At 44.3% G+C, this 26,366-nt stretch overlaps 1 protein-coding gene across 5 annotated transcripts in view; it reads right to left on the reverse strand.

The window, feature by feature from the left end:
• PPP1R9A (protein phosphatase 1 regulatory subunit 9A) overlaps positions 1–26,366 on the reverse strand; it is a 375,255-nt gene that overhangs the window by 93,275 nt on the left and 255,614 nt on the right. For all 5 annotated transcript variants that reach the window (XM_082259086.1, XM_082259085.1, XM_082259083.1 and 2 more), the window contains exons 7-9: positions 17,815–17,967; positions 11,314–11,367; positions 995–1,224 (exon numbers count right to left, since the gene is read on the reverse strand). In XM_082259086.1, the coding sequence (XP_082115212.1) occupies positions 995–1,224; positions 11,314–11,367; positions 17,815–17,967 (437 nt within the window). The remainder of the gene's footprint in view (positions 1–994; positions 1,225–11,313; positions 11,368–17,814; positions 17,968–26,366) is intronic.

Consider the following 26,366-nt stretch of genomic DNA (forward strand, 5'->3'; position numbering starts at 1 on the left):
ATCGGACTACATGAGCCGGCCTTCACTCCCCACATGCATCAGTGAACCTTGGCCACCCATGACTGGTTTTCTTTCCTTGGAACATTTTTGGTAGGTCCTGACCACCTCAGACAAGGAACATCCTACAAGAAGTGCAGTTTTGGAGTCGCTCTGACCCATTCATCTATTCATTACAATTTGGACTTTGTCTAAGTCGCTCAAATCTTTACACTCGCCTATTTTTTCTGCTTTCAACACATCAACTTCAGGGACAACACGTTCACTTGCTGCCTAATATATCCCACTCACTTTTAGGTTCCCTTTTAAACGTGATAATCAATGTTATTTACTTTACCTGCCAGCGGTAATAAAGTTATGGCTGATCAGTGTAAAACATCCCAAAAGTTTCGCCTTAGGCACACAGTTTATCAAAAATGCCACTTTTTAGGGCTTCTCGGTTTTCTTTTCTGCCTTTAAAGGGATTATAAAGGCAGAAGGTTTTTTTTATCCTAATTGATTCTATGCATTAGGATTATTAAAACCTTCTGGGTGCAGCAGCCCCCCTCAGCCCCCCTAATACTTGACCAGAGCCCATCTTTATCGAGGGATGTTGCAGGAGTGTCTCAGCTGCCCGGGACTCCCCTCCTCATTGGCTAAGACAGCAGCGTGGCACAATTGGCTCCCGCTGCTGTCAATCAAAGTCAGTCAGCCAATCAGGAGAGGGGGGTGGGACCAGGTCGCAGCTCCTTGTCTGAATGGACACAGGGAACTGTGACTCGGCTCAGGTGCCCCACTGTGCAAGCTGCTTGATGTGGGGGCACTCAAAGGGAGGGAGGGGCCTTATCAACACACTAATTACATTTTTAAATAAAACCTTGCCGTTTTCGTTACATACAGTATAATCAGTTAAAACAGGAAGTTAGGAGCTAACTGGATTTTTACTTCCTTCAGATTCTAAGAGATGTCATTAAATTCTAAAATGTTAAATATTTTCATCTAAACTGAAATGTCTCACTTTTGCTGGAAGTCCTTGATCAGTTTTTTGGCCTTGTTATATTTCTTCTCCAGGGCTTGGTACTGGCTCTGCGTCTCCTTCAGATGTTCGTTCACCGTGTGGCACAACGTCTGGGCCTCGATCCAGTAACTCTCCAGCTTCATCATCCTATCTTTATTCTCCTCAATGTTTTGTTGAAGCTGTGTCTTCTCCAGCTCCCACCTCACCTTCTCATTCTCTGCCGCTTGGAGCTAGAAGGTTGGGAAATACCATTAGAGGGGTGCAGTAAGTAGGGCAGGGAGGAAGGGAAAGGGAAGGAAGTAAGGAAGTGAGGAAAAAAGGAAAGGAGAATGTAAGGGAGGAAAAAGGAACGTTGGAAGAGGGGAGGAAGGAAGGGAAAAAACAGAGGGAGGGAGGAAGGAAGAATGGCAGAAAGGTAGGAGGAAAAGAGAAGGAGCAAGGGAGGGAGGGAGGGAGGGAGGAAAGGGAAGGAGCAAGGAAGAATGGGAGAAAGGTAGGAGGAAAAGAGAAGGAGCAAGGGAGGGAGGAAAGAAAAAAGAGAGGGAGGGAGGGAGGAAAGGGAGGTAGGAAGGGAGTGAGGAAGGGAGAGAGGAAGGAATGAAAGAGGAAGGAAGGAAGGAAGGGAGAAAGAAGGAAGGGGAGAGGAAAGAAGGGAGGAAGGAAGGAAAAGGAAGGAGGAAGGAAGAATGGGAGAAAGGTAAGAGGAAAAGAGAAGGAGGGAGGGAGGGAGGAAAGAAAAAAGAGAGGGAGGGAGGTATGAAGAAAAGGGAAGGGAGGAAGGCAGGGAGTGAGGAAGGGAGAGAGGAAGGAAGGGAGAAAGAAGGAAAGGGAGAGGAAAGAAGGGAGGAAGGAAGGAAGGAAGGAAAGGAGGATACAAAAACACAATACATACTTTGAAATGATGAAGACTTTAGTGGTACCCAACTAGTCATCAATATTACCTTGACGTTGACAGGATGGGAGAAGCATTTATGACAGAAGTGACCAACAGGCTCTCTTCTGTCATAAAAGTCCTGCCTGTCAGCATTTATTTTAAAGTTTAATTCCACCTTAATAAGCAAATGAAAAAAGAAAGTTGAGCACGGCTGCCCATGCACGCTTAGATTTTTGCTCTAATGTTCATTGAAAAAATTCTCGTCAGCACATACTTTCTTGCTATCACTGAGTCCACTAGTTTTGTTTGAAATCCTGTAAAATTTTTCTAGACCTGCTATGTGAATGGAATCCCAGACATATAAAACAGGTTTCTTTAAAATAAGCACAACCAAATTCAGAGTTAATATTAAATTTGTTAGAGAAAAACTGTCAATTTTTCCATTATTCCAACCTTCTCCTATTTTTCTTGTCACTAATAGCTGAAAATGAACATTAGAAAATCGAATTAACGGTCTGAAAAAAAAAAAAAATTCCAACGAAAATGTTACTGGTGTATGGCCAGCTTAATAGTTTTATCCTCACAACTGGTCCCTTAGGTTCAATACATATGCTACAAAGTAAATGTTAAATCCCCTTTAGATCTGGCAACAACTATGTACTGTACAAGGTCCTGCATGATGAGATTCAACGGAGGTACCTCTGTAGGTTTTCATATTATATAGTTAGAAAAATGTAAAGTTTGTAGAATGTAACACATATGGTGAGTTAGGGGAGGAGAGGGCTGAAGCTCAAAAATCTATGCCAAAAGTGGCCTTTTCATTTTAGACCATTCTAAGCTCCAAGGCAACATAGCTTGCTAAGAATACACGTGGGCATCTGAAGGAGTTCTAGAGTTTTATTAGGTAACAGTGATGAAAAATTTACTATACGGTAAACAATGCCATAAAGAGAGAGAGCTTGGCACTTGGACCTTTCATCCATGATTGCACATCAATGGTAACCCTGACAGTTCTTGGAGACCATAAGATGGTCACTATTATTGGGTCTGTCACTGGTGGCTGAAAACTTTTATTGATGGCTTTGTAACAGCCCCAGGCATTTTCTGAGTTGCTTTTTTGGAAAAATCACAGATGCTTTAGGAATAATGGACAACATATTGTTTTTAATAACCATGGGCCAATGGCAAGCAGACAGGAAACCTATTTCTTAGCCGTTTGCACTGAAATATCCACTTTCATTAGTCTGGCCCATTTGGAATAAATCTATTTCTATACACATATGGCAGACTGTTTCGTCTATGTTTTATATTTCCCTGATAATAAACATTTAATGTGATCCTTCGATTTCCGTCATGCCGATTCCCGTCATGCTTAACAGCCTAGAAGAAAATAATGTTATTTGCTTGCGTTCTGCATGTTTGCGTTTATAAAATGCTGCCCTGTAATTAAAAGCGCTGTCAATTGTTCAGCAAGATGATTGAAATAACCGCTAAACATTCAGATGCCGATGCTGAATGACTAGCCCTGCTTGCCAAACCAATAAACCGTTTTCAGATGTAAACTTTTCAATACATTGTAGGCACCACTGAATGTTGAAGGCTGTCCAGGGAAAATGTTGAAGGCTGAAACACACTTTTGTACGGTGGTGTTTTGTAATAATGATCATGCTACTACAACACACGTCAATGCATATTATGTATTGCAGAGTCATTCATTTTGAAAGGCACCCCAACACACAAAGACAGTGGCCAAGAGCCGGATACGGCCCTTTGCTTGCCTTTATCAGGCCCTTGGGGCAGTATTCCTCCCACCAACACCAATCATAGGGCACCATTCCTCCCAATGATACCAACAATGGGGCACTTACTGTCACCGATACCAATAATGGGGCACTATTCCGCCCACTAAAACCAATAATGGGGTATTGCTTACTCCCATTGACGTAAGGGTTTTTTCTACTCCCAACCCCCACAGTCTGGCCCCCTAAAGCCTGAAAGAGAGTATACTGGCCTTTGTTTAGAAAGTTTGAAGACCATTGCACCAAGACAATGCAGCTCCAATGCACATGCATTGCCAAAAATGGTGCATGTCCATTTTCTTGACCATCTAAAGTGATACCACGAAGCATATTAACATTCAAAAAAACACAAGTTAACACAATGCACCAGGACACTAAGGTGTAAAGGAGCCCTAACAAATGTACTCACTTTGGCATTCAGAGTGCAATGGGGACATACAAAGTGCAGTACAGTTGGCCATGGATTGATTGAAATTCGGCCAATTCAGCAGTTTGATCCATGTGTAGACACTCCTGCTTGACAGAAGTCTGACAAATGATCGACTTCTGTCGAATGGGCTTGTTGGAAAATTTTCCTTGACCAGCAGCTGCAACCAGCTGCTGAACCGGACGTATTTTAATAAATCTATGGCCAACTAATGGGCTGCTGCCACTGTTCAGTGTGTTCTGACAGCAGAGAATCCCAGCTGTCAGAATACAATGGGGTGGATTTACTAAAGGTAAATTGATTGTGCACTTTGCCACTGCAGTTGCTCCAGAGCTTAATAAATTAAATGAAGCTTCACTTTGCAAAGAATACCCAATCACATGCAAGGTAGAAAAAAACTGCAGTTTTGCTTGCACATAATTGGATGATGGAAGTCAGCAGTGCTTCCCCTCATTAACTAAGCTCTGGAGAAACATCACTTGCAAAGTGCACTGTCTATGTAGCCAATAACTAATTGTTCCAATGGATGTTACCAAGAAGCCAGCTTCATTGTATCAGAGGTTTAAGCTTCATCCTTCCACCCTTAAATCACTACAGAACACAGAAGTGACACAGGTGTCAGAGGACGGAGCCACATGGAATCTGAAACTCTCAGCAGGGTTGAAGGGTCTTAAAGAGGCTGTAGAGCTTCAACAGAGCAAAGGTAGGATATTATTAGTAGACAGCAGAAAAGCAGACACCCTTGTGCATAATTGTAGTGGCCAGCCCAATTATGAGTGATGGTTTACTCCTCAATGAATAATGTTTCTGGCCTTGCTGCCCTCTAGGACTGGGAACATCCTTAGTACACTAGAAAGATAGAAGAAAAGAGGCGCACCAGCCTAGTGCATTATCCCAAGTAAACTTATTTTGTATAAAAAAAAGATTAAAGCTACTCACAAGCATGAAGGAAAAAATACGCTAATACAGGCCACTATCCCATGGCTATACAGTCCTGGGAACAGAAATCTGCTTATATAGGCCGCAACCCTGCATGGCTATACGGTCCTGGGACCAGCAATATGCCTTTACAGGCCACTATCCCATGGCTATGTGGTCCTGGGACCAGCAATATGCTTATACAGGCCAGTATCCCATGGCTATAAGGTCTTGGGACCAGCAATATGCTTATAAAGGCCACTATCCCATGGCTACATGGTCCTGGGACCAGCAATATGCTTATACAGACCACTATCCCATGGCTATACAGTCCTGGGACCAGCAATTTGCTTATACAGGCCACTATCCGATGGCTATACTGCCTGGGACCAGCAATATGCTTATACAGGCCACTTTCCCATGGCTATATTGTCCTGGGACCAGCAATATGCTTATACAGGCCACTATTCCATGGCTATATGGTCCTGGGACCAGTAATATGCTTATACAGGCCACTATCCCATGGCTATGCGGTCCTTGGACCAGCAATATGCTTATACAGGCCACTATCCTATGGCTAAATGGTCCTGGGGCCAGCAATATGCTTATACAGGCCACTATCTCATGGTTATACTGCCTGGGACCAGCAATATGCTTATACAGGCCACTTTCCCATGGCTATATGGTTCTGGGACCAGCAATATGCTTATACAGGCCACTATCCCATGGCTACATGGTCCTGAGACCAGCAATATGCTTATACAGGCCACTATCCCACGGCTATGCGGTCCTGGGACAAGCAATATGCTTATACAGGCCACTTTCCCATGGCTATACTGCCTGGGACCAGCAATATGCTTATACAGGCCACTATCCCATGGTTATCTGGTCCTGGGACAAGCAATATGCTTATACAGACCACTATCCCATGGCTATACTGCCTGGGACCAGCAATATGCTTATACAGGCCACTATCCCATGGTTATACGGTCCTGGGACCAGCAATATGCTTATACAGGCCACTATCCCATGGCTATATGGTCCTGGGACCAGCAATATGCTTATACAGGCCACTATCCCATGGCTATGTGGTCCTGGGACCAGCAATATGCTTATACAGGCCACTATCCCATGGCTATGCGGTCCTGGGACCAGCAATATGCTTATACAGGCCACTATCCCATGGCTATTCGGTCCTGGGACCAGCAATATGCTTATACAGGCCACTATCCCATGGCTATTCGGTCCTGGGACCAGCAATATGCTTATACAGGCCACTACCCCATGGCTATATGGTTCTGGGACCAGCAATATGTTTATACAGGCCACTATCCCATGGCTACATGGTCCTGGGACCAGCAATATGCTTATACAGGCCACTATCCCATGGCTATATTGGCTATATGGTCCTGGGACCAGCAATATGCTTATACAGGCCACTATCCCATGGCTATGCGGTCCTGGGACCAGCAATATGCTTATAAAGGCCACTATCCCATGGCTATACGGTCCTGGGACCAGAAATCTCCAGATCGTGGGGGAGACCATGCAGGGGCCCCTGCTGGCTGTTGCGTTTCAAAGGTAAATCTTCTTCCTCAGAGGCTCTGAGGAAAAAGGTTTACCTTCATAACGCGTCAGCCAGCCGAGGCCCCTGCATGGTTTCCCCCAAGATCTGGCGAATGCTGGAAATAAGAAACTAACAACAAAAATTGTGAACAGGCAGGCTTTTAATTGCAGGACAGAATGCAAAGTCTCATCTGCAATTAAATAAACGTACCTGTCTGTGCGCGTGGTTCCGCTCTAGGTTTAGTTCTGTTCCAGGCTGCCCATGCACTGATTAAAATTTTGGTTAGTTCTGCAGGGACCGGCCAAATCTCAATCAGTGTCTGGCCTTCCCTGCTCGACAGAAGTTGATCATTTAAATGACTTCTGTTAAAGGGAGATCCTAGAAAACTTTTGTTGATCAGCAGCTGCAGCCAATCGTATGCAGCTGCTGATCAGTGTGTTCTGATCATGACTGGTCCCGCTGCCAGAATACAATATCCCTGTTGGGGAGGGAGGTTCCTCCTTCCACTGTGTTTGTCTGGGCAAAGGAATCAGCAGGCCGAGCGCAAAAAAACAACCTGCCAATGCCCAGCTTTAGGCTCCTTTCACACTTGTGTGACTTCAAAGTCACACGATTTTACCGTGATTTGCTGTGACTTTGTTGGCACGATTTTGCCGCGATTTTGATGCAAGTTTGACTGGGCTTGAATGTCTTTGGCCTCAAAACGCATCAAAATCATGCCAAAGTAGTGCAGGGACTACTTTAATAGTGAATGGTACTCATTGGAAATAAAGGAGAATGACTTGTCATGCGATTTTGCAGTCCCAAATCACATGACAAGTCGTGAAAGGAGCCTTACCCTAACTCTTTGCTTATAAACAAAGCCACATGTTCAAGAGTGTCATCACTGACATGAAGATCACATGCTATTGTTGAAAAAATTTTTAAGGCTAGGTTCACATTGGTCTAGGAACGTGTGTAAATCGCATGTGCAGGCAAAGGGTGCTGCTCTTTAGTAGATTGCCATGGTGCCGTTAATTCCTAATTGCACCCACATGCAGTGTAGAACCACACAGTTCTGTGCAGCTGCGCTTGTGAAAAAAAAACAGAAGACCTTTTCACCACGTTTCCTGCAGGTACAACAGCCCATTCAAATGAATGGGCTGCTGTACCCCCGCTACAGAATGAAGCTAGCCTGAGGCCCCATTCACACTTGAGCATTTTTGTAGCTTGTAGCTCGAAACTCAAAAATGCACAACGAACAAAAACCTATTGTTTTCAATAGCCCTTGTTCACATTTGAGCGTCCTGTCGCTTATCGCAAAATGCCTGTCGCTCAAAAAAGTACATAAGTTACTTTATAGGTAGAATTTAGCATTTTTGTCCCCATAGATTTCAATGGAAAGTCTAAAAAGCAGGAAATGAGCTTTTTTTCAATCGCTATTTCAAGCTTTTTTGTCGCACGTATTCTGCTCAAACAGCAGCTCTCTGCTCCTTTTTCAGCAGCACCCCATATCTTTTTGTTGAAAAACGCCTTCCAAAAGCTGCAAAAACATGCAATTCTGCTCCAAAAAATGCTCAAAAACGCTTGAAAAAACACTTGAAAAAAAGTATTGAAACCATGACGTTTAGGCTCCATTCACACACTTGGAATCACTGCGATTCTGCCTGCGATTTTAAAATGCGCTGTTAGAATGTCAAATCACAGATCAGCGTGTTAAGGTGCTATTCATTTCAATGGCACCGAAAAACGCTGTGTGATTCTGCCCTGCTTGTCATGTGACAAAAGGCGCAAACCAAAACGCGCGACGTGTGTCGCCCAAAAGAAGCTCTGGAACTTTTTTCTGGGGGACACGTATTGTGCAATTTGGTTTGCGTGATTACGGCGAGATTTTTTGCACGTCAATCGTGGCAGAATCGCACCGTGCAGGGTTGTGGGGAAGAGGCCCTTGTCCCCATCAATATGGGGACAAGGTGCTTTGGGGGGGAGCCCCCCCAAACCACGCCCTCATGCTGAGGACATGTGCCCTGGTATGGTTTAGGAGGGGGGACGCTTGCTCGTCCCCCCCTTTCCTGGCCTGCCAGGCTGCATGCTCGGATAAGGGTCTGGTATGGATTTGGGGGGGACCCCTGTTTTTTTTATTATTTATTTAGCGTAGGGTTCCCCTTAAAATCCATACCAGACCTGAAGGCTCTCAAATTTTATTGCTGGGAATTCTTTGGTTTACATTCAGCTGTCTGTGAGGAACCCGCTGACAGCTGATGAGTCATCGATTGTTAAGGACGCCGTGGCCGGCTTCCCAGCCCGCTTTTTAACAACCAGCTATTGTTAAAAACACCAGTGGCCGCCCGCCCCCAAAGTTTGCATCTGAACTGTATCTGAAATCGCAGCTGTATCTGAACAGCTGCTTTGGAAATTTGCAGTGAAAACGGACCTGAAATTCGCACCGCACAGAATCTAGCCTAAAGGAAATTTCTCCGTTATTGGTGATTTTCCTCTATAAAATCCATTTTCCCAAAATCGCTAAAAGAAACAAAGCTTTCAATACACTATATTACCAAAAGTATTGGGACGCCTGCCTTTACACGCATATGAACTTTAATGGCGTCCCTTACTCTGTAGGGTTCAATATTGAGTTGGCCCACCTATAACAGCTTCAAATAAACGAGGTCCAGGAGTGAGAGTGGAATGTAAAGGGTTAGGTCCCTTTCACACATACGGTCCGTTCAGTTCATCAGTTCAGTCATGTCAAAATATATCAGTTTTTCATCTGTTTTTTTTACATCCACTACCAATGAAAAAACGGACCGTTTGTTCGTTTACATTCGTTTTTTCGTCCGATCCGTTTTTTTGACAGATGAAAAATAGGGCATTCATCCGCTCCAAAAAACGGACATTGACGGAAGCGGATGAAAACGGATGTTAACGGATGATCATCCGTTGTCGTCGGTTTTTACATAGAGATGCATTGATGTCCATTTCTCATCCGTCAACGGATGGATGAAAAACGGACAAACGGACCGTATGTGTGAAAGGGGCCTAAGGGAAAACGGACATGAAGAGGAAAGGTGATCAAGCACACCTGGGCAGCAGGGGATTTAGTTGTGCCATATATTATAGACGGTGTATTAACTTTATTTCCTCGAGTTTTGTTTTTAAACAGCGGAGAATGTGATAATACACAACTGCTTTGAGATACTACTGTTGGGTCCTGAGGAAGCTGTTTCTGCGAAACGCGTTGATCCACCAGTAAACCTGACTACAGATTGCTTATATGTATACTTTGTACCATTTTCTGAATACCCTATGTCAGTGATGGCGAACCTTGGCACCCCAGATGGTTTGGAATTACATTTCCCATGATGCTCAACTACACTGCAGAATGCATAAGCATCATGGGAAATGTAGATCCAAAACATCTGGGGTGCCAAGGTTCTCCATCACTGCCCTATGTGTTTTTAAAATTAATATTTGGATGTCTATGCATTAATAAAATACTGTGATTTTTTTTAAAATATAAAATATTATTTTCTGTGTTTGAATGAATATATGGCACAACTAAATCCCCTGCTGCCCAGGTGTGCTTGATCACCTTTCCTCTTCATGTACTTTTTCCCTTACCCATTTACATTCCACTCGCACACCTGGACCCCGTTTATTTGTTGCTTTATATATTGGGGATGGTGCCGTGTAATTTAATCAGCCTACCTTTCTCCACACAAACTTTACTATAACAGCTTCAACTCTTCTGGGAAGGCTGTTCACAAGGTTTAGGAGTGTGTCTATGGGAATGTTTGACCATTCTTCCAGAGGTGCATTTGTGAGGTCAGGCACTGATATGGACGAGAAGGCCTGGCTTCCAGTCTCCACTCTAATTCATCCCAAAGGTGTTCAATTGGGTTTAGGTCAGGACTCTGTGCAGGCCAGTCAAGTTCCTCCACCCAAACTCACTCATCCGTGTCTTTATGGACCTTTCTTTGTGCACTGGTGTGCAGTTATGTTGGAACAGGAAGGGGCCATCCCCAAACTGTTGCCACAAAATTGGGAGCATGAAATTGTCCAAAATGCCTTGGTATGCTGACACCTTAAAAGTTCCCCTCACTGGAACTAAGGAGCCAATCCCAACCCCTAAAAAACAACCCCACACCATAATCCCCCCTCCACCAAATGATTTGGACCAGTGCACAAAGCATGGATAAGCGAGTTTGGGGTGGAGGAATTCGACTGGCCTGCACAGAGTCCTGACCTCAATCCGATAGAACACCTTTGGGATGAATTAGAGCAAGACTGCAAGTCAGGTCTTCTCGTCCGACATCAGTGCCTGACCTCATAAAATGCGCTTCTGGAAGAATGGTCAAACATTCCCATAGACACACTCCTAAACCTTGTGGACAGCCTTCCCAGAAGAGTTGAAGCTGTTATAGCTGCAAAGGGTGGGCCAACTCAATATTGAACCCTACGGACTAAGACTGGGGTGCCATTAAAGTTCATGTGTGTGTAAAGGCAGGCGTCCCAATACTTTTGGTAATATAGTTTCCCTTAACACACACCAGTATGATTTCCACAACCCTGATCCCTTTCCTACATCTTAAAATAATAAAAACAGCAGCCTGTTGCTTTAAGAGTTAAAGGGCTTTTTCCACGCTGTCCCCGCTCTGGGCCGTTCCTTAAGCCTGTTAAAGACAACAACATCAAATGCGCGGCTCAGGGCCTGTTCAGCATGCTAAAGAGGATCGCCGTGCATTCCCCTCTTACCTTGGCTTTCAGCTTCTTAATCTCAGCTTCAGTGACGGCATGTTTAATCTGTAGCTGTAAAATAAAATGGAAAAATATAAGAAGAGAAGAATATAAGAGGATCACACATTGAGCAAAGGCTCTGCTGCTTTGAAGGGTTGCGCAGGCAGGTTGCACGCTGGATTTGCAGCAGAAGGCCGGCAAGGAAAGCTGCAGTGCAGTAGGCTGTAAATTTAAATGTCTTACTGCTAACAGAAAAAAAAAAGATGGTTTCTCTGTTCAGCTTCAGATGAGAGCGCTGCCCTGAGTCTGCCATGTCACATGGAAATGTGTCTGTATTGAACGACATCCATCCTGACACAATGAGACGAAACGACAACATAAACATCCCCCTGCGACGGGCGCTCACAGTGAGTCATCTCTTACATAACGCATCATAAAACGCAGTTCCCAGTTAATGGTTTCTTCACTGCGGTGGCAGCCCTAGAGAGAACTGGAATCCCCATGACTAATGAGGAACCACACATTCCAGCACACCCTGGAAAGGTATGTCAGCAGGGCCATCTTACTGAATGGGCACGCTGGGCAGTTTCCCGGGGGCCCCACTTGCCCAGGGGGGCCACCCAGTGCTGTATCTTGGCCTAGGCCAACAAGGCCCAGGCCTAGGGCAGCACTTTGCAGGGGGGCAGCAAAAAAAAGCTGCACCATGCACAAGAAAAAAACAGCCTCCTCCCGCCTCCCCCACTAAAAAGACTCCCTGAAGGCTTGCGCTACACACTTTTAGTATAGTGCCAGTCTTATAGGGCGAATTGGGCTGGAGGGCAGGGTCCAGGAGGCAAATCAGTCTGGCACCCCCATAAAGCGGTCACACTGCTACCCCCTGGTATGATAGGGTATGATATGATGGTATGATGATGGGCACTGCTGAGGCTGACCTTCTGGGAACTGATGAGGCTACACTGATGGGCACTGATAGACTGTGGTTGTGGTCTGTGGTTTACAGATGACAGGGCGGGCCATAAACAGGAAGAGGTGTGGCCTTTACAGGAAGGGGTGCATCATATTTAAATTACGGGATGCACAAGTTTAATCAGGCCTAGGGCAGCACAAAACCTGAATACACAACTGGGCCCACCTGCCCAGCGACCCATCCCTAGCCCTATCCCCAGCCAAGCATTAGTCCTAATTCCCGTGTGCATCCCGCCACCAAACTTAGCAGGTGACAAGCGCCTGTCGGCCCTTCGCTGATTTCCTCCACGGGAACAGGCACACACAGCACAGTCCAGTCTGACTCCCATCTGTGTGTGTATTCACCGGACCCAGCCACCAAACTTGGAAGCTGTCATTATCCTGGCACTGCTGTACCAATAAATATCGCCTTATCGATGATTTGCATTTTTATTCTCGTGGGTGATTGTGTAAGCAGGGCCCCAGTGCACTGCATTGCCTGGGGCCCTTTAATGCTCTTAAGATGGCACTGGTTGTCAGGCCATGCTGGGACTTGTAATTCCTTAAAGTGGTTGTAAACCCTTAAACATACCCAGTGAAGTGATTGGTCTCAGGTGATACACAGAGATGAATCAAATCCTCAGACACAAGTTGTACCTGTTTATCTGCAGCCTTCTCTTCTCTACATCCATTCAAAAATCCAGATTTTATAAAGCTTGCCTGAGCTGTCAGGAAAAAGGGGGCGGAGAGCTAAAGTTACACTCTGCAGAGCTCAGTGAAGAGAGCTCTGAGAGCTGATTAGAGGGAAGGGGACACGCCCCACTTCACATAGCACACAGGGACAGAGCTGAGGCTGTCAATCACAGGCTGTGTGCTGGAGATCCCTCCCTTGTCACCTTTGTTAGAGATACAAGGAGGGAAGTGTAAGGGTTACAAGAAGGGCTAATGTTAGAGATACGTGGAGTGCTAGTTTTAGGGTTACAGGGAGGGTTAGAATCAGGGTTACAGGTAGGGTTAATGTAAGGGTTTCTGGGAGGGTTAGGGTTACAGAGAGGGTTAGTGTTACGGTTACAGGGAGTCATAGTGTAAGGGTTACAGGGAGGTTTAGTGTTAGGGTTGCAGGGAGGGTTAGTATAAGGATTACAGGGAGGATTAGTGTTCAGGTTACATGGAGGGGGTTAGTGTTAGGGTTAAAGGGAGGGTTAGTGTTAGGAGGACAGGGAGGGTTAGTGTTCAGGTTACAGAGAGGGTTTGTATAAGGATTACAGGGAGGGTTAGTGTTAGGGTTACAGGGAGGGTTAGAGTTATTGGGAGGGTGGGGGGATAGTGTTAGGGTTGCAGGGAGGGTAAGTGTAGGGTTACAGGGAGGTTTTGTGTAGGGTTAATGGGAGGGTTAGTGTTAGGGGTGCAGGGAGGGTTAGTGTTAGGGTTATTGGGAGGCCTAGGGTTAGTGTTAGGGTTGCAGGGAGGGTTAGTGTAGGGTTACAAGGAGGGTAACGTAGGGTTATTGGGAGGATTAGTGTTAGAGTTGCAGGGAGGGTTAGTGAAGGGTTGCAGGGAGGGTTAGTGTAGGGTTACAGGGAGGGTTGGTGTTAGAGTTATTGGGAGGGTTAGTGTTAGGGTTATTGGGAGGGTTAGTGTTAGGGTTGCAGGGAGGGTTAGTCTCAGGGTTATTGGGAGGGTGAGGGTTAGTGTAAGGGTTGCAGGGAGGGTTAGTGTAGGGTTACAGGGAGGGTTAGTGCTAAGGTTATTGGGAGGGTTAGCGTTAGGGTTGCAGGGAGGGTTAGTGTAGGGTTACAGGGAGGGTTGGTGTAAGGGTTACAGGGAGGTTTAGTGTTAGAATTGAAGGGAGGGTTAGTATTAGCGTTCCAGGGAGGGTTAGTATAAGGTTTACAGAGAGGTTTAGTGTTAGGGTTACAGGGAGAGTTGATGTAAGGGTTACAGGGAGGGTTAGTGTTAAGGTTACAGGGAGGGTTAGTTTTAGGGTTAGTGTTAGGGTTACATGGAGTGTTAGTTTTAGGGTTAGTGTTAAGGTTACAGGGAGGGTTAGTTTTAGGGTTAGTGTTAGCATTACAGGGAGGGTTAGTTTTAGGGTTAGTGTTAGGGTTACATGGAGTGTTAGTTTTAGGGTTAGTGTTAAGGTTACAGGGAGGGTTAGTTTTAGGGTTAGTGTTAGCATTACAGGGAGGGTTAGTTTTAGGGTTAGTGTTAGGGTTACAGGGAGGGTTAGAGTTATTGGGAGGGTGGGGGGATAGTGTTAGGGTTGCAGGGAGGGTAAGTGTAGGGTTACAGGGAGGTTTTGTGTAGGGTTAATGGGAGGGTTAGTGTTAGGGTTGCAGGGAGGGTTAGTGTAGGATTTCAGGGAGGGTTAGTGTAGGGTTGCAGGGAGGGTTAGTGTTAGGGTTATTGGGAGGCCTAGGGTTAGTGTTAGGGTTGCAGGGAGGGTTAGTGTAGGGTTACAAGGAGGGTAACATAGGGTTATTGGGAGGATTAGTGTTAGAGTTGCAGGGAGGGTTAGTGAAGGGTTGCAGGGAGGGTTAGTGTAGGGTTACAGGGAGGGTTGGTGTTAGAGTTATTGGGAGGGTTAGTGTTAGGGTTATTGGGAGGGTTAGTGTTAGGGTTGCAGGGAGGGTTAGTCTCAGGGTTATTGGGAGGGTGAGGGTTAGTGTAAGGGTTGCAGGGAGGGTTAGTGATAAGGTTATTGGGAGGGTTAGCGTTAGGGTTGCAGGGAGGGTTAGTGTAGGGTTACAGGGAGGGTTGGTGTAAGGGTTACAGGGAGGTTTAGTGTTAGAATTGAAGGGAGGGTTAGTATTAGCGTTCCAGGGAGGGTTAGTATAAGGTTTACAGAGAGGTTTAGTGTTAGGGTTACAGGGAGAGTTGATGTAAGGGTTACAGGGAGGGTTAGTGTTAAGGTTACAGGGAGGGTTAGTCTTAGGGTTAGTGTTAGGGTTACATGGAGTGTTAGTTTTAGGGTTAGTGTTAGCATTACAGGGAGGGTTAGTTTTAGGGTTAGTGTTAGGGTTACAGGGAGTGTTCGTTTTAGTGTTAGGGTTCCAGGGAGGATTAGTGTAAAAGTTACAAGGAGGGTATGTTTTAGGCTAGAGGGAGAGTTAATATGAGGACTTCAGGGAGTGTTGGAGTTAGTGGCACAGGAATAGACAGCATTTGGGTTGCAGGAAGGGTATGGGTTAGAGTTAGAGTTATAAGAAGAGTTAGTGTTAGGGTCACAGGCAGAGTTATTATTAGAGTTACAGGCAGGCTTAGTCACAGGGACAGTTAGTGTTAGGGATACACAGATTGGGCACTGAAAACTCCCGCTGTTACTGTACATTTCAGCACATGTTAATAACATTTAGAAAGAGAAGAAATGCTGGAATATATAAGCCGTTATATCTGCGCAGGAAGACCTGAGCCATAAACTCCTTTCAGCAACGATCTAATGCACAGTCTTAGCTGATGATCCATTAGGACTCGGAGCTATTCTTACCCCTCGATTTGTTCTGTGTTTTTTCAGAGAAGGAAGCTCTGTAATTTGTATGCGTGTGCTGTCGGAGAGAACTTGATAATTATAGTATTTATATGTACTTTCCTAGTGAACAATACTTAGGAACAGAGTGGAAACTCTCTTGCAGATAATCCTGCTTTGTGAGAAATTTATGGTGAGCCGATGCGGGGGACTAAGTCCCATTTCATATTTGGCATTTAACAGACATGGACTACTGTACAGAGTTCAAATAATCCTTGTGTTTTTGTTTTTTTTTGGAAACCTGTCATGAGATGGCAATGACTAGGCAGCCATGGCCAATCTCACTATGTTTAAAAATAAATTTCCCCATCAACACATTTTGGGGACACAGAGAGCAATAAAAACCTGACAAGGAGTTCTAACCTTTCCATACTCTATCCAAAACTAATAAAAAAAGAATGGTTATTCATACAACCCAATTCCAAAAAAGTTGGGACACTGTACAAATTGTGAGTAAAAAAGGAATGGACTAATTTACAAATCTCATAAACTTATATTTTTCACAATATAATATAGATAACATATTAAATGTTGAAAGTGAGCCATTTTGAAATGTCATGCCAAATATTGGCACATTTTGGATTTCATGAGAGCTACACATTCCAAAAAAGTTGGGACAGGTAGCAATAAGAGGCCAGGAAAAGTTAAATGTACATATAAGGAATAGCTGGAGGACCAATTTGCAACTTATTAGGTTGATTGGCAACATGATTGGGTATAAAAAGAGCCTTTCAGAGTGGCAGTGTCTCTCAGAAGTCAAGATGGGCAGAGGATCACCAATTCCCCCAATGCTGCAGCAAAAAATAGTGGAGCAATATCAGAAAAATTGCAAAGAGTTTGAAGCTATCATCAGCTAGAGTACATAATATCATCCATTATTCAGAGAAGATTCAAAGATTCAGAGAATCTGGAACAATCTCTGTGCATAAGGGTCAAGGCCAGAAAACCATACTGGATTTCCGTGATCTTCGGGCCCTTAGACGTCACTGCATCACATACAGGAATGCTACTGTAATGGAAATCACAACATGGGCTCAGGAATACTTCCAGAAAACATTGTCGGTGAACACAATCCACCGTGCTATTCACCGTTGCCGGCTAAAACACTATAGGCCAAAAAAGAAGCCAAATCTAAACATGATCCAGAAGCGCAGGCGTTTTCTCTGGGCCAAGGCTCATTTACAATGGACTGTGGCAAATTGGAAAACTGTTCTGTGGTCAGACGAATCAAAATTTGAAGTTCTTTTTGGAAAACTGGGACACCATGTCATCCGGACTAAAGAGGACAAGGACAACCCAAGTTGTTATCAGCGCACAGTTCAGAAGCCTGCATCTCTGATGGTATGGGGTGGCATGGGCAGCTTACACATCTGGAAAGGCCCCATCAATGCTGAAAGGTATATCCAAGTTCTAGAACAACATATGCTGCCATCCAGACGTCGTCCCTTTCAGGGAAGACCTTGCATTTTTCAACATGACAATGCCAGACCACATACTGCATCAATTACAACATCATGGCTGCGTAGAAGAAGGATCCGGGTACTGAAATGGCCAGCCTGCAGTCCAGATCTTTCACCCATAGAAAACATTTGGTGCATCATAAAGAGGAAGATGTGACAAAGAAGATCTAAGACAGTTGAGCAACTAAAAACCTGTATTAGACAAGAATGGGACAACATTCCTATTCCTAAACTTGAGCAACTTGTCTCCTCAGTCCCCAGACGTTTGCAGACTGTTATGAAAAGAGGAGGGGATGCCACACAGTGGTAAACATGGCCTTGTCCCAACTTTTTTGAGATGTGTTGATGCCATGAAATTTAAAATCAACGTATTTTTCCCTTAAAATTATACATTTTCTCAGTTTAAACATTTGATATGTCATCTATGTTGTATTCTGAATAAAATATTGAAATTTGAAACTTCATTGCATTCTGTTTTTATTCACAATTTTTACAGTGTCCCAACTTTTTTGGAATCAGGCTTGTACATTTTAAACCATTACTGACCACTCAGCATCTATTGAAAACCAAAAAATAAATGTAAATTACCTCTTTAAATTTGTGAGCCAGTTTTGTCGCATCCACATCAGAGGAGAACATTTCATCCCCTTCCGGAAGATCAAAAACTTCAATGGCCATTTCTCTTCCTGGAATTACTGGACCAACATCTTCATCATCTTCATCCGTGGCGTACTCTCCTGTCTGGGATTAAAACAGGACAATGATTACCATTATGACCTCCGTGACAATGATACTCATAGAAGTAGTAATGGGGGTAAAAGGGTTTGCTAAAGTTCTCCTCTGCCAAAGGAACCTCTTTAACCTTTGATGGACTGGTTCCTCCTGCAGATCTCCTCATCATTACTGTGTCCTTCAAAACCATGGAGGCAGAAGCAACCTATGAGAGCGAGGGGGACCAAGGAGATTAACACTCACGAAGGTGTCGGCTTCCCTGAGGATTTTGGAATGACATTCAGCAGCACAGATGGCAGGGGAGGTAATTATATACTATCTGCTTTTAAAGGTATATCTTATCAGAGTAAATTTGGAATAAGTAGTACAGTATGTTAGTTCTTGGTTAAATAAAATGAGGGCGGTACTTTTGGGTTTATGAATTATGTGAAAAGGTGTCACTGCATTATCCAGTGTTCCACTTTGTGCAAGCCCCTACTGTCATCCGCCCTGTCATTAGGTAAAAAGTGAGCCTTAAAAATAAATCGATGATAGCAGTAGAATGCTACAGGCGATCATTGTAATGACAGCTCTAAGTCTGCTTGGTGCTACCGATGTCCCATCCAACATGGCAGCACCCAGCTGCAGTCTCAGGCTTGTTAAATGGCATAATATCATTGAATGCACGAAACAAGGAAATTTGACATATTAGGATTGTAGCACCCTCCTAGGTAGGTGCTAATGAGAGAGTATAGTTTTTGGCTCTGTCTGCCTATCAGAGGAGCAGCAGGGAAATCTATATTGCTTTCTGCCTACCAGAGAGCAGGATCTGTGAGTTAGGTCTGCTCTGTGTGCTCAGTATGTGATTCATTGAGTCTAGGGAGTGTTTCACACTGGTCCAATAGGGAGGCATGTTGGACAGTGGGAGGAAACCTGACCAATGAGTACACAGGCTTGGATACAGTCCCAGTGATTGGTAGAGACTGGCTGTCTAAGTGCATTATGGGATGGGATACTGTATAAAAGCCAGGAGCACATGTGCTGTGGGGTCTTTGGCTGGTGAGTAGCGTCCCGGAGGGAGGGTGGCGGCTGTCTCCTCCTCTTTAGCAGTGGCGCGTGGTCACAGGCAGTCGGCCTGGGAACCAGAGGAAGGGAACTGAACCCAGAGGTCCAGAAGAACTGACTGGAGGGGTAGAGACACTGGAGACCCTCGAAAAACAGTATCGTGAGTACAGGGGATCGTGTCTAGGGGCCTGACCTGAGGGGGCCACCCCAGTGTAGGACAGTCAGAGGACGGGTGTAAGTGTGTCAAGTGAAAGGGGATAGTAAGCGGGTATCCTGAAGATAATCTACCCAATCTACCACAAGGTGAATCTGCAGCCAGACTGCATCTTCAGACAGCAGTCCTCGTCTATTTTGAATAGTTCAATTTGAAGTATCCCACTCTTCCCTTTTCCAATCCCTATTTAAATTAAAAAAAAAAAAAAAAACAACTACTTACCCCTGGACTGATCATCGACTGAGTCAAGAAGTAAAGTGTTAATTTGTGAATGCCAGTGTTGCTAACAGTAACCCAGGGGGACCCGAGAGTGTCTTATCCAGCATTCCTCAAGGGGGCAGTGCCACAGGATATTTTTACTAAAGGCAAATAGACTTTTCACTTTGCAAGGGACTTTGACTTTGAAAAGGAAATCTGGGTGTGAAAAAAGGTGTGCTGACTTCCATCATCCAATCATGTGCAAGCAAAAACATTTTTGTTTATTTTCCTTGCACATGGGGTATTTTTAATTTTCCTTGCACATGGGATATTCTTTGCAAAGTGAAATTGTACCATATTCTTTAGGCTCTGGGAAAATTCCTTGCAAAGTGCAACTTCCCTTAGTAAATCAACCCCATTATCTCATGGGAAGATTGTTGTTGATAATAATAAAATGGATATAGACTTCTACAATGGGACTGTTATGTTTTTTCTTTTTCTGTACAGCTGCTGTCCAGAACAGATTTGAACTCAACCAGGGCATTTTTTCAGCGGGAACGTGGGGTAATGCAGTTCAAATGATGAAACTGTCCTCATGTATTGTATATTAACGAGGGATAGCTTAGTCTATGTGGGGACAAAGACACTGTAAAGCCTGATACACACCGGTCTGAGCTGCTGTACTAATAATCCGATTTTAGTACAGTTATCTCCCCCTGCTGAGCTAATAAAGTGTTCTGACAGGGCCCCACCAGAACACTCGAGTCAGCACTCTCAGCCATTGGCTGAGAGCGCTGATCAGAAACCGGTCAGCTGCTAGTTTTCCAACATTCTCCGACCGGCTTCTGTCAGACCGGATGCCATACACACTGGCCGAATGTTGACCAGTTTTTATTGAATTGGCAGATGTCCAGTGGCGGCCCGTCCATTGGGAGCGCAGGGGCGCCGCCCCCCCCCCCCCCCTATCCATGCGTCTGGCCCCTAATCTACATGCAGGTTGCCGGATGCGTGGCTCCCAATGTTTTTTTTTTGAAGAACGTGATTAGGCTTCAAAAAAGGGTGGGCTCAGGTCACCCAGTTGTGTGACAATAGTGAATGAATATTCGCTACTATCACACTGATGGTCCTCCCAGCCAATCAGGAAGCAGGTCCTGAGACCTGTTTCATGATTGGCCGAAAGGAGAGGCCATGCTATTGGCCAAGGAAAAGGAGGAGGGAGGAGACGCAGGGGAAGCCGCTGCCACCGCCGGGGGAAGCCGCCGCCGGTGCTTGCCCTCCACGTCAGTCCAGGGTGAGTGACCCAGCGACGGGGGGGGGGGTGATATGGTGTGTGAGCTGCTGTTGTCCTGCGGGGGTATATGGTGTGGGCCGCCCCCCGGCCCATGGAGCACCAGCCGCCACTGGCGATTTCGCCCGATATTTGGCACATGTGTACTAGGCTTTAGACTCTTTAGACCAGACATTCTTTGAATTGGCCATGACATCTTCCTTGAAACATCTAAACCAGCCTTTCTCAACCTTTTCAACACAGAGGAACCCTTGAAACAACTTTCCGTCTTAGGGAACCCCTGCTAAAAATGACTATATCTACAACTCATGATACATTAGTGTGATGGCCAGTAGGAAGAATGCTCCTTATACTGGGAACATTGGGAAAAATTACCCCCTTATAGCTAGAAAGATCAATTGTGTCAATGGGAGCTTATCTGAGCAGCAGACATTGCTCATTGCTTAAGAAAACCCTAGCAACCTCTAGAGCACGTATGTCAAACACAAGGCCCGCGGGCCGAATACGGCCCTCCAGGCCTTGTCATGTGGCCCTCACACCCAGTTTTGCAGCCAGAACATGGCTGGAATGCCATTCCGCCACCTCCGGCTCTCACTTCTCTCCTGATCTCTGCACGTAACGCCCTCCTGAACTCTGCACATAACGCCCTCCTGAACTCTGCACATAACGCCCTCCTGAACTCTGCACATAACGCCCTCCTGAACTCTGCAATCTGTACATAGCGTAGTCCTGAACTCTGCACATAATGCACTCCTAAACCTTGCGCTCTGTACATAGCGTAGTCCTGAACTCTGCACATAATGCACTCCTGAACCTTGCGCTCTGTACATAGCGCACCCCAGTTACAACCGGCCCTTTGAGGGCAACCATACTGCTGATGCGGCCGGCAATGAAATTGAGCTAGACACCCCTGGGTTCCATGGAGCCCTGGTTGAGAAACCCTTATCTAAAAGGTAAGAAATATTCTTTTTTTTAGGTATGCTGTGTAAATGGGAATGTGTAACAAAACACTGTGGGCTTTTATCAAATTTGCAAAAGTGGAAATATGCTTTAAAAAAAGCCAGAGTAGTAACAGACTCAAATCAACCATGACTTTAGGATCCCAACTAAAATTTTTTGTGAACATAATGCATTTAACTACCTAGAGCTTCAAGCTATTTTGCTTCTTTTTTTTTGTTTGTAGCAGCATTTGGAAGCTAAAATAGATATCATTTAAAGCAAGCATAATAAAGTATATAATGATACAATAAAAAGATAACTAAGATAAAAAAAATGGAGGAATGCTCTGAGTTCATCTTGTTTCATCCCCGACAGGCAGAGCTATGAAATTTATCCTTTTAGAACACATCAGCCCCAACAATAATGAGCACGTGGGGGGGATCAGAACACGGTGTCTCTCACGGAACACACGCTCACAGCCCAAATAAATACGTGTTAATTATTTGTGAGGATGAAAAGAGCCTTTTCAGATGTTAACAGCTTGATTCCTGCTGGTGGGAGAGTATAATGGTCATGATGACAAAGCAGTAAATGGAGTTATTATAAGAACTATAAAAACTGAAAGTACTTTATAAAGCCAAAACTTATATTTTTTAGTTTTGGATGGTTAAAAGTGATATTAAAGGCAATGGTTCTGGGCACAGCAGCCACAATCCTCCTCTCCTGGGGACCCCCCATCGGCGCTTCTGGCTCCTCCCTCCTTCAAATACCCCCACTAGCAAGCCACTTGCTGGGGGGGGGGGGGTACTCGTACGGGCTCTATCCCAAGCAGCACTGTGTGCATCTATTGACAAACATAGTATGGCCTGGCCTTGCCCCCCTGCTCTTTCGTCAATTAATTTGATTGACAGCAGCAGGAGCTAATGGCTGCTCTCACACAGTCCAATGAGGAGGGAGAGTGAGAGCAGCTCCACTGCTCTCCTCCGCAGTGCTGGACAAAGATTCGGGCTAAGGTAAGTAATTGGGGGGGGGGGGGCAGCTGCACCTAAAACATTTTTCACCTTAATGCAGAGAATGAATTAAGTTAAAAAAAACTGTAGCCTTTAGAACCACTTTAATCTCCTAGTTTCATTTTTTTTTTTTTTGCTAGCTGTGTCCCATTGGAGAGAATAGGATTGGCTTCCTGTTCCAAAGACATTACTGGAAGTAAGTGAAAAATTAGGAGACCCCTCTTTAACGTTTGTCCCCAGTCACAGATTTATTCATTATTCCTATTCTGGTGACATGTCAAATGATTGAATTTCCCCCCATTGTGGACTAGATTATTAATTTGGATCACTTTTCAAAATGCATTTCAAAGGCTGTGAGGAAGCACTGTATTGCCTCCTCACCGCCTGCTTTAACCTCTTGAACCCCACATCAACGTGCCCCAACTGCGTGCACTGCCCATGGCTGTAGGACAGTTGCAGGGCACCCATATTTAGCTGAATGGCTTGCGTTCAGTGGGGATCATTTTTGTTGTGCTGCAATGCAAAGCAGCGAGGCTGTGCCATACGTGTTTCGGACGTGACGTCACCTGGCTCTTCCCGATGCATTGCGTTCGGTCCAGAGCCAAAACCAGAAGTGGGTTTCTAGCTGTGCATCTAATGCTGTAACTTTTTATACTTGTGAGTTCATTTTACTATATATTAATTGCCTTTTAAATAAATTTATTGGATTATGAAGCGATTTTCCTCTTCTTTGGAGTACCATCCATGACCAGTAGTGGTAGCTGCATGATCGGCATTCAAAGGGACCTCCATTTTTCTCTCCTACCTTGGGCGTAGGATTTGTAGTGATCTGTGGAGGGGACACCTCATTTACTAGAACAAGCGCATTTAGACCTCTTTTTTTATATACTTTTAAATTGGAGGTGAGCCAGCATTCTATGTGGAGTTTCACCACAATACGTTTTTGGATGTGCATCATTATTATATAATTTATGTGGAAATTATCAGCACATGAAGAGTTTGTGTGGATCACTATTTTGTAATTTATGCTGGATATTAATTATTGGATTTATTTTGGACTTTCATACTTTTTATTTGCACTAATTGAGTATCATATAATGGTACCAAGTATGTTATCATTTTTTTTAGTTTTTTATTTTGTTGAGCTTATTAGGATAGACAGAGTGGTGTAAGTAGCACGGCACTAATTTTTCACCTTTTATTAATAATAATTGCTATTATAATAAATTATTATATTAATGAATATGTAATAATTAATGAATATATTAATTACCTATAATTAATATAATTTCATAATATTAATAAACTGATATAATATTTTCCTTTAAAAGCGCACTCTTTATACCTTTATTTTTTTCTATGAAATTTATGGAAAAAAAAAAACACATATAAGTTTCATAGGTTTTTCCTATACTGTTCATTTATGTATTTTTCATTACTGTGATGTATATGCACTGGTTCACTATATTGTGAATTTCTAATTCCATCTACTGTGTCACAAATGTTGTATTTGAAAATTCCTTCAATAAACATTTTTAATCAAAAAAAAAAAACGCACTCTTTATTAAAAAAATAATATATATATTTTTTTTAGAGGTAATAAACAGCTCTTTTTTATATTTATAATACACAGTGCTTCAGCAAACTAAACCTTTTTAGGGCTTACATGTACTTTAAATGAGGGAGGGCAGAGACAGAAGAAAATTATTAAGTGTCTATTATAGGAGACTAGCTGGTCTACAAATCTGCAGGCCATCTTCAGCAACAGAGAAAAATAATGGTCAGTTGTTATATTTGGAGATTTCTGCAATGAGATGCTATAGAAACATTTAGTTCCTTAAAGGTTTGGATGATAAATGGAAGTAAAGCATGCAGCGAGCAGAGGCGTTCTAGCAGAAGATTGCTCCCTGTGCCATACTCTGCCTGCCACAGAATTCTGATTGGAGTGCAAGACACGGAGCTCCGTCTAATTAGAATTCCGTCCGCTGCTTCTGTGTAATTTGATTATCTGCTGCAGGAAATATTTATTACTTGTATTTATATTAGTGACAGGCTCTAGAGATTTAATAGCCTGTTTTATGAAAGCAAAGGCGGCTCATCAGGGGAAATTTGAGTCAGGACTTCACAGCGCTCAGGGTAAACTGCCTCGGGGTTTATTTCGGGTGGCATGACCTAAATTTCTTTGTGTCTGCACTGTAAAAATGCGGCATAGGATAGAAATCACATAAGGCCTAGTAACTTAGGTTAAGGGACAAACACAGCCCACTCTCACTATCTCCCTGACGCAGCCATTCTCAAGCAGGGTTCCATAGAACCCCAAGGTTTCTCAAGAGGTGGCTATGGATTTCTTGAGCTGTGGCTGACTGAACTCCCATTTTAATGGCGCCTGCAGCAGTTCCAGTGCCAATGTTACTTGGCAGAGCCATTGGCATGACACCAATGATATCTGTAAAAAAAGGCAATCTGACTACATTCCAATGAACAGGTTTTATCAAGGGTTCCCTGGCATCTGAAAATAATTCAAGGGTTCCACTAAAAAAAAGATTGGGAATGACAGCCCTAACGTAACCTAACCCCTACCCATGAGTTCACTTGCCTCCAGAGATTACATCGAAAAAATCCTCTTTGGCACTAGCCAGGATAGCACTAACTCCCTTTACATTTGAACGAGGCCTTACCTATACAATGTCTAGTGTAGGAGTATAGTCCCAATGATGTCTATCGAGACCTGCTGTAAAGGTGTTGCCAGCACTAGATAGTTTTTGGTACAGAGGATGGAAAGCACATGAGTAAGTCACCACTGTCATGGAGTGATATGTTAGGACCTGGGTGGGAGGTGTTTGGGTTAGATTAGGTTAGCGGGGCTAGGAAAGGAGGGCTGACTTTTATATATATTTTTTAAATGAATTTAACTCTGATGGGGACCCTGATGTAAGGGGGGACCCTGATGTAATAAGGGAATCTGATGGGGTCCCTGATGTAAGGAGGGATTCTGATGGGGCCCCTGATGTAAGGGGGGACTCTGATGGGGTCCCTGATGTAAAGGAGGAATCTGATGGGGTCCCTGATGAAAGGGGGATTCTCAAGGGAACCCTGATGTAAGGGGGGACTCTTATGTAAGAGGGGGCTCTGGTGGGGTTCCTGATGAAAGGGGGGATTCTGATGGGATCCCTGATGTAAATAAGTATGTTATCTTTAGCCACTGTCCTTGATGACGCCCATGATAGGCGGGCAAAATGTGTTGACGTAATTTCCTGCTAGCCATTCGTCACACCACGTCACTTCCGCAAACCACCGTGGAACGCACGCTGGCCGCGTACCCGGAAGTGTATCGGATGATCGTGACTACTGATTTTCACAATGCTTAGAAAACTTGTTTGTTTGTGATTAACATTTTATGCTTTTTTATAATAAAAATTACCCTAAGGGCTTCACTATTTCGGCTCCTTCCTCTCTTTTGCCTGAGGGCTTGTATGCAAATGTATCTTGGAGACATTCTTTGGAGGCTTATTCCCATTTGTCATTCTGGGGGACACCAAGGCTTTATAGCACCATATTTCTGAGGTTGGAGGCTGATCTGGAGGTGTCTGCTTGTCATACTTAAGGCTCTTGGTTTGCCAAAATCTGGTGAGTGGATCCCCAAGAGGGCTTGTTGCAAGCACTGGGCACTTTTTTGTGTGGAGCACGATTATCAGCATTTTAATTATAAGTGGAC

Source organism: Pelophylax lessonae (genome assembly GCF_965119305.1).
Source record: "Pelophylax lessonae genome assembly, chromosome: 5".
NCBI lineage: Eukaryota > Metazoa > Chordata > Amphibia > Anura > Ranidae > Pelophylax > Pelophylax lessonae.